The following is a 13289-nucleotide window of genomic DNA, read 5'->3' as shown; positions in this document are numbered from 1 at the left end:
GTTTGCTCTTGCTTCTCTAGTTCTTTTAGTTGTGATGTTACGTTGTTAATCTGAGGTCTTTCTAACTTTTTATGTGGCTGTTTAGTGCTATAAATTTCCCTCTTAACACTGCCTTAGCTGTGTTCCAGAGATTCTGGTATATTGTACCTTTGTTCTCAATCATTTCAAAGAACTTCTTGTTTTCTGCCTTAATTTCATTATTTACTCAAAAGTCATTCACAAGCAGATTGTTTAATTTCCATGAAACTGTATAGTTTTCAAAGATCTTCTTAGTCTTGAATTCTATTTTTATTGTACTGTGGTCTGAGAGAGTAGCTAATATATGATTTTGGTTCTTTTGCATTTGCTGCAGATTGTTTTATGTCCAATTGTTTGACCAATTTTAGATTATGTTGTACTCAGTGCAGATGAGAAGAATATATATTGTGTTGTTTTGGGGTAGAGAGTTTTATAGATGTCTATCAGATCCATTTGGTCCAGTGTTCAGGTCCTGAATATCTTTGTTAATTTTCTGACTGAAGGATCTGTCTAATACTGTCAGTGGGGGTGTTGAAATATCTCACTATTATTGTGTGGAAGTTTAAGTCTCTTTGAAGGTCTCTAAGAACTTGCTTTATGAATCTGGGTCCCCTTGTGTTAGATGCAAACACATTTAGGCTAATTAGGTTTTCATGTTGAATTAAAACCTTTGCCATTATGTAATGGCCTTCTTTGTCTTTTTTGATCTTTGTTTTCTGATTCTAGGCAAGATGTTTAAAGTCTGTTTTGTCTGATATTAGAATTGCAACCCTTACTTTTTTCTGTTTTTTATTTGCTTGGTAGATTTTTCTCCATCCCTTTATTTTTAGCCTACGGGTGTCACTGCACATGACATGGGTCTCTTGAACACAACATACCATTGGGTCTTGCTTCTTCATTCAGTTTGCTACTCTGTGCCTTTTCATTGGGGTATTTAGCTCGTTTACATTCAAGGTTAGTATTGATATGTGTGGATTTGATCCTGTCATCATGTTGTTAGCTGTTTATTATGCTGATTTATTTGTGTGGTTGCATTATAGTGTCACTGGTCTGTGTACTTAAGTGTGTTTTTGCAGTTGCTGGTCTTTCCTTTCCATATTTAGTGCTTCTTTCAGGAGCTCTTGTAAAGCAGGTCTGGTGGTACCAGGTACCAGGTCTGGTGGTAGCAGGTCTAGCTAGGTTGGGGAAGTTCTCATGAATGATATCCTGAAATATGTTTTCCAAATATGTTTTCCAAGTTGTTTCTCCCCATCTATTTCAAAGATGCCAATGAGTCATAGATTTGGTCTCTTTACGTAATCCTATATTTCTTGAAGATTTTCTTCATTCCCTTTCATTCTTTTTTCTTTACTGTTGTGTGACTGTCTTATTTCTGGGATTCCAGATGCCCATGATAAGAGTGAGTTGCTCCTTGCCTGTTCAACTCACCCACTCCACAGGAGTCACTGAAGGCCATGAACAAGTCCCAGTGTGCAGTAGCCCTGTGCAGGGTTCCCAGCTTCCTCCCCTTTCAGCCCAGCATCTGTTTCTTCCTTCTGCCCACTCTCAACGCCTCCCTTCTGAAGATCTGCTAGGAGTGTACCAGTTTTCCTGATGTCCCAGTCCTTTGGTGGGAAACGTTCCTCCTGCCTGGGTCTAGTTGGCCATCTTGGAGCCCTCTGTGTGTATTCTTCCTCTATTTTTCCAAAACAAGTTACCATAAATGCAACAGCTTAAAATAACCCAAATTCATTAGCTCACAGTTATGTAGGTCAAAAGGCCAGACCAACTCAACTAGGTTCTATGTTTAGTTTCTCACAAGACTGAATCCAGGTTGTCAGCTGAGCTGTGATCTAATTTGGAATATCTGAGGAGGAAACTGATTCCAAGTTCATTCAGGTTGCTGACAGAATATAGCTCCTTGTGGTTGTAGGACTTAAATCCTTATTTTCTTGCTGTTAGCCATGAACTATCCTCAGCTTTGAGCCCCATTTATCTTTAAAGCTAGAAATGGTGAGTTGAATCCTTCTCATGTTTCAAATCTCTCTGATTTCATCTTTTACTCTCAGCTAAAGAAAACTCTCTGCTTTTCTTATTTATTAGATTGGGCCTACCAAGATAATCTTTTTAAATATATAACATAACATAGTCAAAAGAGTGAAACCATTTTGCCAGGGGGCCAAGGTCATGTGAGCCATCTTAAAATTCTACCTACTATACCATAGCTTTAGAACAAATTATGAAACTGAAAAGAGTAACCCTCTACTCTTCTCATCGTTCTCAAAATTGTTTTGGCTATTCTCACTCCTTTGCACTTCCATATAAATTTTAAGACTGTTTTACCAGTTTCCACAAAAAAGGAATTATCAAAATCTGCTGGAATTCTGATCAGGATTGCAACAAATCTACAGATCAATTTGGGAAAAACGGCCAATCCATGACCATGGAACCCATTTCCATCTATTTAGATGTTCTTCAGTTTCTCTCAGCCATGTTTTAATGTCTTCAGTGTATACGTCTTGCACTTCTGTTAAATATATCCGTATTTTAATTGTTCACTGGTAATCAACAGAAATAAAATTGATTTTTTACATGTTGATCTTATATCCTGCATCCTCGCTGAACTCATTTATTAGTTCCATCACCGTTTTTTGTGGATTTCTTATGATTCTCTATATGCAGGATGATGTTATTTATAAATAAAGACAGTTTTACTTCCTTTCCACTAACTTAATTCCAGTATATGGAAAATTCACTCTAATATAGCTCCCTCCCTTCTCGTCTCCCTTGTGCAAATGTATACACACATGTACACACACACACACACACACACACACACGATCTTTATATCTTGTAAGCTCAATACAGGATTATTATTGTTTTATTCAGGTGTCTAAAATTGTTTAAGGAAAAGGAAATACACATCTTTATTGATGCTTTTTATTTCTTTGTGTGGATTTGAGTTACTGCCTTATGTCATTTTCCTTTCATCTAAACAGACTTCTATTAGTATTTATTGTAAGGCAGGTAAACTAGTACTCTTAGTCTTTCTTAATGTAGAAATGCCTTTATATTACCTTCAGTTTTGAAGAATGATTTTGCTTGATTGCCACAGTTTCCTTTTCCCTCAGCTCTTTGAATAAGCTGTTGTACTGCCTTGTCCTGCATTGTTTCTGTTGAGAAATCTGCTGTTATTCCTATTCTTGTTCTTTCTTTCTTTGTTTGTTTTTGTTTACCATGGCAGGCCTAGCAAGGAACAATTCTTGTTTTACCTACAGACCTTTTAGTCTGTGAGGAGTTTAATAGTATAATGAGCCTCACACCTTCTTTAGTTTTTTGGGTTTTTTTTTTGTCAATTAGAAGTATGACGATGCCTCTGGATTGTCAATAAAATCTAGGCTTATAAGTGGTATTATAACTTGAAGATAGCCTAGTATTAGATAGAATTAAGACATATATTACACATTAAGTACACATTAAAAAGAACAAAATAAAATTAGATAAAATTTTAACCAAAAGAATATATGAAAGTAGTCACAGAATAGGAAGTAGTCATAAGACTGTGTGTCCCTAAGTACTATAAAACTTTTTTTTTTGGCCAGGCACAGTGGTTTATGACTATAATCCCAGCACTTTGGGAGGCCAAGGTGGGTGGATCACCTGAGGTCAGGAGTGTGAGACCAGCCTGACCAACATGGTGAAACCCCGAATCTACTAAAAATACAAAAATTAGCCAGGCGTGGTGGCACATGCCACCACGCCTGGCTAATTTTGTGTGTCTGTGTATTTTTAGTAGAGACAGGGTTTCATCATGTTGACCAGGCTGGTTTCGAACTCCTGATCGCCTTTTAATAACACTATAGAGGCAATAGTGATAACAACCAACAACAGACATTAAATTTGTAGTAAGCAATGACCCATCTTGAGTACATTTCAGATTCTTGACCAGTCTGTGACCCAGACCTACTAAGAAATATGGAACAAGCAATCACAGGGAAAATAAAGAAGTTTCTCTAACAAGCCTTTTACCAGATCAGAGGAACTGAAATTCAATATCCATTGCCCATGGCTAAAAAGTAATTATTTTACCAATTTTAAGGAAATAAAAGAAATCCTAAGAAAATTCTAAAGCTACTTTATATCTACCTGCCAAAATAATGCAGAGTTAATAAAAATAGTAAAATAGGCTGACCTACCAACATTTTCAAACTGGAGTAGGAGAAGCTATTCAAAATGCTGCCTAGGCTTTCTCTTATTACAAACAGTACTGAGGAAATACGACAACTTTTGTAAAATGGTATGGGCTACAAATAAGACAAAAAAGGAAGTTATGAGCATCATAAGTGAAGTGACACTAAGTTTAGATTCCAAAAAAAAAAAAGAAGTAACACACTCCTATAACAAGAAAAGGCTATAAAATGTACATTGACCAAAACTATGGTTATTAGACCCTACCATGTTCAAGACTAGGATTGTACTATAGCTAAGTACTATTTATTAAGATAAGATAATGGGGTAATATACTCACATCAAATAAATACTACAACCTAAATAGAACAAGTGAAGAACCTCTCTAGAACCCACTATGAAGAACCTATAATGCTGAATAAATTACAAAAGAAATGTAGAATGTATTTATCTTTAAGAAAAGGAGAGAAAGAGGATAGAGAGAAAACAAGAAAAAAAAATCACCTTGTAAATAAAGCCAACTTCTTTTCAAGGAAATGACAGATGTCAAAAACAAAAATCATAAGCTAGGGCATTCTTCTGGAGAACTGTGGACTTAATAAACTACAAGCAAAACCATAATATGCTATTTAAGGCACAGAGAGTAACGAATACAAACAAGAAACAGAAAAAGTCTCTCAAAGTCAAAGAAATGCCTCATGAAAAACAATCTGCTGCCATCGTCATCATAAAATCTGCAGGTGAAATTTTTAAAAATTTGAGAATAAAATTTTATGTTTTATCTGACATTGTGGCTCCTTGCAAGGAAAGAAAATACTTGCCCACCATCTCTAGCATATTTGTGCTCTAGAGTTTAAAAATCTGTATGTCAGATTAAGAGCCAAGGAGAGTTAGTTATAGAAACAAGAATATCTAAAGCCAAATTTTAACCATTTTAGTTATCTCAAATTTTTCTTGTCTTTCCTTCTTCAACAAACTATAGTGCCAGACTGGCTTGGTTCATATCTTGGCTTTGCCAACCTGTTAGCTGTATGACCTGGCTGATTCATTCATTCTGCCTCTGGGAGAGGCATAAAACAGAGATAATAACCTACCTTATTTCATTGAGTTAGGATTAAATGATTTAATATGTATTAACATGTAGTATGTACTACATAAATGTTTGTTAAATACAAATTAATGAAAAAGAAATATTTCTTAAGCCAAGACCTATGTTAGGCTCTGAGTGTACAAAAACCAATGCAACAAGATGCCTGTTTTCAAAAAAGCTGGTAAGGGAGATAGATGAATGATATAACAACGATTACAAAATAACAAAAAAGGTGACATTACAGAGATGGGCACAGTCTATCTGCAAGTACATAAATAGAACATGTAACTTCATGACAAGGTAAGTGGGAAGTGGGAAGAGAATTAGGTCAGTGTCATCACTGAGGTTTACAGTATTCACAATGATGCCGTTACTGCAAGGAAGTAGCCTTATTGGGCAAAACCCCCAAGAAATCACTAGCTTAAATACAAATCAGTAACACCTGAGAAAGTTTTATTTTCCTCCAATTTCAACAGTAAATAGAAAAAGAGTCTTTTCTGCATGTCTTTAGGATCCCCTGGTGACTATTTCTTCACTATCAGCTCTGTATCCTTAAGATAAGACTATTAATACTGGTAAATGAAAGATTCCTCCATCTCCCTTCCCACATCCTTGCCAAATGGATTGGCCTTCCGTTTTGTGCCCTCTTCACACATCTATATCATGCAGGAGCAGTAAATAGAAACGCAAAACCAAAGGTCTGAAATCTGATCTTCACACTACCATTTTCTCTTACCCCCTGAAAAGCAATAGGCAAGAGCCACCTTAAAAACTGCCTGACTTGTTTTCCGTGTAGCAGGGAAACTTCACATAAACAATAAAAAATAGATGCCACCTTCCTCTGCCTCTTTTTATCAGCTATGTTTTAAGAAAACAGAACAGAAGAAAATATTTCAGATCAAAATACAAACAAACCATTTATACTTTGGCTATTTCAATTTTGTTGATCTTTTCAAAAAACCAGCTCCGGGATTCATTGATTTTTTGAAGGGTTTTTTTGTGCCTCTATCTCCTTCAGTTCTACTCTGATCTTAGTTACTTCTTGCCTTCTGCTAGCTTTTGAATTTGTTTGCTCTTGCTTCTCTAGGTCTTTTAATTGTGAAGTTAGGGTGTCAATTTTAGATCTTTCCTGCTTTCTCTTGTAGGCAATTAGTGCTACAAATTTCCCTCTACACAGTGCTTTAAATGTGTCCCAGAGATTCTGGCATGTTGTGTCTCTGTTATCATTGCTTTAAAAGAAGATCTTTATTTCTGCCTTCATTTCGTTATTTACCCAGTAGTCATTCAGGAGCAGGTTGTTCAGTTCCATGTAGTTGTGCCGTTTTGAGTCAGTTTTTTAATCCTGAGTTCTAATTTGATTGCACTGTTGTCTGAGACAGTTTGTTGTGATTTCTGTTCTGTTACATTTGCTGAGGAGTGCTTTACTTCCAATTATGTAGTCAATTTTAGAATAAGCATGATGTGGTGCTGAGAAGAATGTATATTCTGTTGATTTGGGGTAGAGAGTTCTGTAGATGTCTATTAGGTCCACCTGGTGCAGAGCTGAGTTCAAGTGCTGGATATCCTTGTTAACTTTCTGTCCCATTGATCTGTCTAATATTGACAGTGGGGTGTTAAATTCTCCCATTATTATTGTATCAGACTCTAAGTCCCTTTGTAGGTCTTTAAGGACTTGCTTTATGAATCTGGGTGCTTCTGTATTGGGTACATATATATTTAGGATAGTTAGCTTTTCTTGTTGAATTGATCTCTTTACCATTATATAATGGCTTTCCTTGTCTCTTTTGATCTTTGTTGGTTTAAAGTCTGTTTTATCAGAGACTAGGATTGCAACCCCTGGTTTTTGTTGTTGTTGTTTTCCATTTGCTTGGTAGATCTTCCTCCATCCCTTTATTTTGAGCCTATGTGTGTCTCTGCACATGAGATGGGTCTCCTGAATACAGCACATTGATAGGTCTTGATTCTTTATCCAATTTGCCAGTCTGTGTCTTTTAACTGGGGCATTTAGCCCATTTACATTTAAGGTTAATATTGTTATGTGGAATTTGATCCTGTCATTATGATGTTAACTGGTTATTTTTCCCAATAATTGATGCAGTTTCTTCATAGCATCAATGGTCTTTACAATTTGGCATGTTTTTACAGTGGCTGGTACCAGTTGTTCCCTTCCATGTTTACTGCTCCCTTCAGGAGCTCTTGTAAGGCAGGCCTGGTGGTGACAAAATCTCTCAGCATTTGCTTGTCTGTGAAGGATTTTATTTCCCTTCACTTATGAAGCTTAGTTTGGCTGGATATGAAATTCTGGGTTGAAAATTCTTTTCTTTAAGAATGTTGAAGATTGGTCCCCACTTTCTTCTGGCTTGTAGGGTTTCTGCTGAGGGATCCACCGTTAGTCTGATGAGCTTCCCTTTGTGGGTAAGCTGACCTTTTTCTCTGGCTGCCCTTAACATTTTTTCCTTCATTTCATCCTTGGCAAATCTGACAATTACGTGTCTTGGGGTTGCTCTTCTCGAGGAGTATCTTTGTGGTGTTCTCTGTATTTCCTGAATTTGAATGTTGGCCTGCCTTGCTTGGTTGGGGAAGTTCTCCTGGATAATATCCTGAAGAGTGTTTTCCAGCTTGGTTCCATTCTCCCTGTCACTTTAGGTACACCAACCAAATGTAGATTTTGTCTTTTCACATATTCCCATATTTCCAGGAGGCTTTGCTCATTTGTTTTTACTCTTTTTTCTCTAATCTTGTCTTCTCACTTTATTTCATTAAGTTGATCTTCAATCACTGATATCCTTTCTTCCACTTGATTGAATCGGCTACTGAAGCTTGTGCACACATCACAAGGTTCTTGTGCCATGGTTTTCAGCTCCATCAGGTCATTTAAGTTCTTCTCTACCGTGTTTATTCTAGTTAGCCATTCATCTAACTTTTTTCAAGGTTTTTAGCTTCCTTGCGATGGGTTAGAACATGCTCCTTTAGCTCAGAGAAGTGTGTTATTACCAACCTTCTGAAACCCACTTCTGTCAACTCATCAGTCATTCTCCAGCCAGCTTTGTTCCATTGCTGGCGAGGAGCTGCGATCCTTTGGAGGAGAAGAGGAGCTCTGGTTTTTAGAATTTTCAGCTTCTCTGCTTTGGTTTCTCCCCACCTTTGTGGTTTTATCTACCTTTGGTCTTTGATGTTGGTGACCTACAGATGGGATTTTGGTGTGGATGTCCTTTTTGTTGATGTTGATGACATTCCTTTCTGTTTGTTAGTTTTCCTTCTAACAGTCAGGTCTCTCAGCTGCAGGTCTGTTGGTGTTTGCTGGAAGTCCACTCCAGACCCTGTTTGCCTGGGTATCACCAGCAGAGGCTGCAGAACAGCAAATATTGGTGCCTGATCCTTCCTCTGGAAGCTTCGTCCCAGAGGGGCACCTGCCTGTCTGAGGTGTCTGTTGGCCTCTACTGTGAGGTGTCTCCCAGTCAGGCTACACAGTGGTCAGGGATCCACTTGAGGAGGCAGTCTGTCCATTCTCAGAGCTCAAACGCCATGCTGGGAGAACCACTGCTCTCTTCAGAGCTGTCAGACAGGGATGTTTAAGCCTGCAGAAGTTTCTGCTGCCTTTTGTTCAGCAATGCCCTGCCCACAGAGGTGGAATCTGTAGAGGCAGTAGGCCTTGCTGAGCTGCGGTGGGCTCCATCCAGTTCGAGCTTCCCGGCCACTGTTTACCTACTGAAGCCTCAGCAATGGTGGACGCCCCTCCCCCTGCCGGGCTGCAGCCTCATAGGTTGATCTCAGACTGCTGCGTTAGCAGTGAGCAAGGCTCCGTGGGATGGGACCCACCCAGCCAGACACAGGAGAGAATCCCCTGGTCTGCTGGTTGCTAAGACTGTGGGAAAAGCCCAGTATTTGGGTGGAAGTGTCCTGTTTTTCCAGATACAGTCTGTAATGGCTTCCCTTGGCTAGGAAACGGAAATCCCCCAACCAGAAGTGGGTCTTTAGGGCTTATTTCACATCACATCTGGCAGGGTTCTGAGCATTCATTTAAGTATATAATACATACCATTTGGTGATAAGTGTACAAACACTTATATAAATACTCTCCTACATACTTACGTGATTAATATATGTATGCAAGCATATGCAAAATATCCTAATATTCTCCAATTAAAGTTTTTATAAGTCCACAATTAACTTTCATTATTCTAAAAAATAAACATGAATTAAGAAAGGCTTATTTGTGATTTCCATAAGGACAATGAGTAACAAACAGCCCACCTGATCTTCATTAAGTAACAGAGCAGTGTTTTCTTTACCCTTCTGGCTGTGCTTTCATACAACCAGAAGCTTCCCCACTGACCCACACAGACTGCTTCAAGTAATCATTCCTTACCTTTGGGCCCAGGAACAGGAGGAGAAAGGAAAGGGGGAGGGAAAGACATCAACTCAATCACACGCAGTGGCTACATGTTTTAAAACAATATTATAAACTGGGAGGAAATTAAGATAAAAAACAAATGGCTCTTCTGACATCTTGCTGATCCACTGAAGACAAGAAAAGTAAAATTAAAGATGCTTACCTGCTGTTCCTGCATTCTAGCAGCACCAAGTTCTGAGAGAGACATGGTGAGCTTCTCCTGTTGTTCTGATAAATATTTCTGATACAGGCTTAGAAGTTCTTGGCATTCTCTATACTGTAGCTGAAGAGGTGAGATTGCAAATTAAGGGAAAAAAACTGAAAAATTGATTCAAACTGCATCCATCAATGCTGCTTTTCATATTCCAATAAACAAAACAGAACCAGAAATGCAATCATATTTGGCGAGAGTCATAAGTATAAAGTCTTCAGATAAAAGTTACATGTATTTCTCCCCCAAAATCATAAAACAATACTTCACAAAGAGAGTAACAATGAACATCCCATTTGAAAATAAATTTATTCCTCGATTCTTTAAATTTGAATAAAAACAAATGCAGATACATGCAAAGGAACCCCTACCTCACACCATATTAAAAAAACAAAACAAGCTGAAAATGCATCATTGATCTAAACGTAAGAGTTAAAACTATAAAACTCTTAGCAGAAAATATAAAAGTACATCTTTGTGACCTTGGATTAGGCGATGATCACTTAAAAGTACAAGTAACCAAATAAAAAAAAAAATAGACAAATTAGACTTCAAAATGTAAAATGATTGTGTTTCAAAAGGCATTATTTTAAATTTGAAAAAACAACTCCCTGAATGAGAGAAAATATTTGGAAATGACATGGTAAAGAATTTGTGTCCAGAATATATACAACCTGTACAACTAAACAATAAAAAGATAATTAGTACAATTTAAAAGTGGGCAAAGGCTTTGAATATACATTTCCCAAAACAAAATATGCAAATGGCCAAGAAGCATAAGAAGAGATACTCAACATAGCCATTAGGGAAATGTAAATAAAAAACACACTGAGATACCATTTTGCCTCAACTAAGATGACCATATCCAAAAAGACAAACAAGCACTGACAAGGATATGAAGAAACTGGAACCCTCCTACGTAACTAATGGGAACATAAGACTGTGCTGCCACTTTGGAAAATAAGTTAGCTGTTTCACAATGTTAGAGAATTTTTTTGACATATGACCCAGCAATTCTACTCCTAGGTATATACTCAAGAGAAGTGAAAATATGTCATGAAGAATATTAAATATATAAGCAAAGAAAACTTTTTAAAAAACATATGTACACACAAAAACTTGTATATACATATTCAACATGGCATTATTCCTAATAGTAGAAAAGTAAAAACAATGTCAATGTCCACTGATAAACAAACAAAATGTGGAATATTTATAAATGGAATATTATTCAGCCACCAAAAGCAATGAAGTACTGCTACCTGCTACAACATGGATGAACCTTGAAAATATTATGCTAAGTAAAAGAAGCCAGACACAAAAGGCCATATATTGCATGATTTCATTTGTATAAAATGTTCAGAACAGGCAAATATATACAGACAGAAATAGATTAGTGGTTGCTAAGGGTTAGGGGAGAAGAAATGGAAAGTAACTGCAAACAGGTATGAATTTTCGGGGAAAGGTAATAAACATGTTCAGGAATTACAAAGTAGTGGTGTTTGCACATTTTTGGAATATACTCAAAACCATTTAATTATATAGTTCAAAAGGGTGAATTCTATTTTACGTGAATTACACACAATAAAGTTATTATTTTAAAAAATCAGTATGGGGTACAAGTAATAACACTGTTCTGGTAAGAGTACTGCCAATTTACACAGAAAGTTCCTAACTATATTAAACATAAAGAGAGTATAATTTGATGTTTTTTTGTTAAGTTTTTCAGTTAAGTCAATATTTCATTAATAAAACCATCACCAGGAAATTTTCTGAACACATACCTCCTTACTTTTTTTATAATTTTATAATTTGGTACAAAGAACATGGCAATTTAACCCAGGGTACCCTCTCTCACAACTCCTAAAAATTGCCAATTGTTCAAGATGAAAATACTAAATCGGAAAATGTCAGCTAACTTTGCAGACCAGTGCCTGGGAGACAAATAGTCCTACCCAAGAGAGAGCTCTGTTCCTTATTTCTCATTATGGTAATTTCCTCCCCAGGCTCTTTTTCCCTTCAGTACATTTTCAAATCTCCCCTTAACACTTACTTATGTATGCTGTTGGTATAAAAATTACTATCCAATGGGATTTATTCTGTATACATACTTTTACAATAGGTCATCATGATTAAGGGTCGAAATATTAGTTTTTAAATGTCAAAATGGTGTCTGGTTTCAGTATTCCTTAACATTTTCATAACCTAATCATTGCTTCTGGGCAGATTCTTGCTCTAATAACTTTTGCCAATCATGACTGCATAAATAACCAATTGCTCCATTATTCTCATTATTAACCTTTAACAAAAAAGGAGCCAGAGGTAGATGATAGAAGAGGAGCTGGTTCACAGGGAAAGGACAGGTTACTAAGCTTAGAGAATACAATAATTAGGAGAGCTTGTTGAATACTTGGCATCTTAAATAACAACAATAGTATAAATGGTAGTCTAAATAGGTTTTCAGAGTCAAGGTACATTGGACTAGGCTGGTTTTACATTTCCATGGAAAGCAAGCTCTAAAAGATGGGAATGATTTGTGGTGGTCCCAGGAGTCTCTGCCAGCTATTATGTATACAAAGGAGATTTTTATTCTCGCTGTTACCACAGGCAGTAATTTTTATAGTAGGTGAACATATTAGTCTGGTCACAGAATATGAATTTTACTCTGGAAAAATCAAGCACAATTATATAGCTTAGGAGTAAAATGTCAGCGTTTGAAACAAATTATAGGCAAATTCATTTAAACACATGCTATGTGGGAGAATATAAAAACAGGTAGTCCTACCTTTATCAATTTTTAATGTCTTTCTTGATATAGCAGATTTCTAAATGCACCCCCCCCACACTTCCTTCCTCCTTAGCACAATGAGACTTCAATCTTCCATCTGGAGAGAAAGATTTATGTTAGGAAAATGCGGACAAAACGTCCTTCTCAATGATTTGGGGGGTACAATGAAAAAGAACATATATTTAACTCAATCCTGGCCGAATGACAGAAAAGAATGAAATAGATGTTGAAAACCAAACTTAAGGGAAAGTGTACACCAAACCATGACACGAATTTAAACACTGCAGTCTGCCTAACCACCTTTTAAGAAGTGGAAGACAGAGCAGTCATTGCAACCTTTTCAAAGAAATAAGTCTTCATGAGGTAGCACAAATAAATAAATATAAATTAGTATTAAGCAAGATTACATCAAAACCTAACCATCACATTAATTAGCTGAAATGGCTGTGGAAAATAATCATTTAGTAAAGCTTAAAATCTTAACACTAAAATGCATTAGATAGATAAGTAAAAGTAAAGATAAGAGCAGAATGAATAAGGGGATGAGTGAAAGAATAAAAACTGTGTGAGAGACAAATCACAGGTGGAGAGTGGAAGGGCCGGAGATAGGATATACTACTAA

General features: G+C 36.7%; 1 protein-coding gene across 10 annotated transcripts in view; it reads right to left on the bottom strand.

Annotated features, from left to right (window-relative positions):
* The window catches only part of KIAA1328 (KIAA1328 ortholog), a 393691-nt gene that overhangs the window by 252435 nt on the left and 127967 nt on the right, over positions 1 to 13289 (bottom strand). For all 10 annotated transcript variants that reach the window (XM_055102334.2, XM_008955657.4, XM_034943484.2 and 7 more), the window contains one exon: positions 9832 to 9959. In XM_055102334.2, the coding sequence (XP_054958309.1) occupies positions 9832 to 9959 (128 nt within the window). The remainder of the gene's footprint in view (positions 1 to 9831; positions 9960 to 13289) is intronic.

Source organism: Pan paniscus, chromosome 17 (genome assembly GCF_029289425.2).
Source record: "Pan paniscus chromosome 17, NHGRI_mPanPan1-v2.0_pri, whole genome shotgun sequence".
In the NCBI taxonomy this organism is placed as follows: Eukaryota; Metazoa; Chordata; class Mammalia; order Primates; family Hominidae; genus Pan; species Pan paniscus.
The sequence above is the reverse complement of the archived record's forward strand: the minus strand, read 5'-3'. Positions and strand labels throughout refer to the sequence as shown.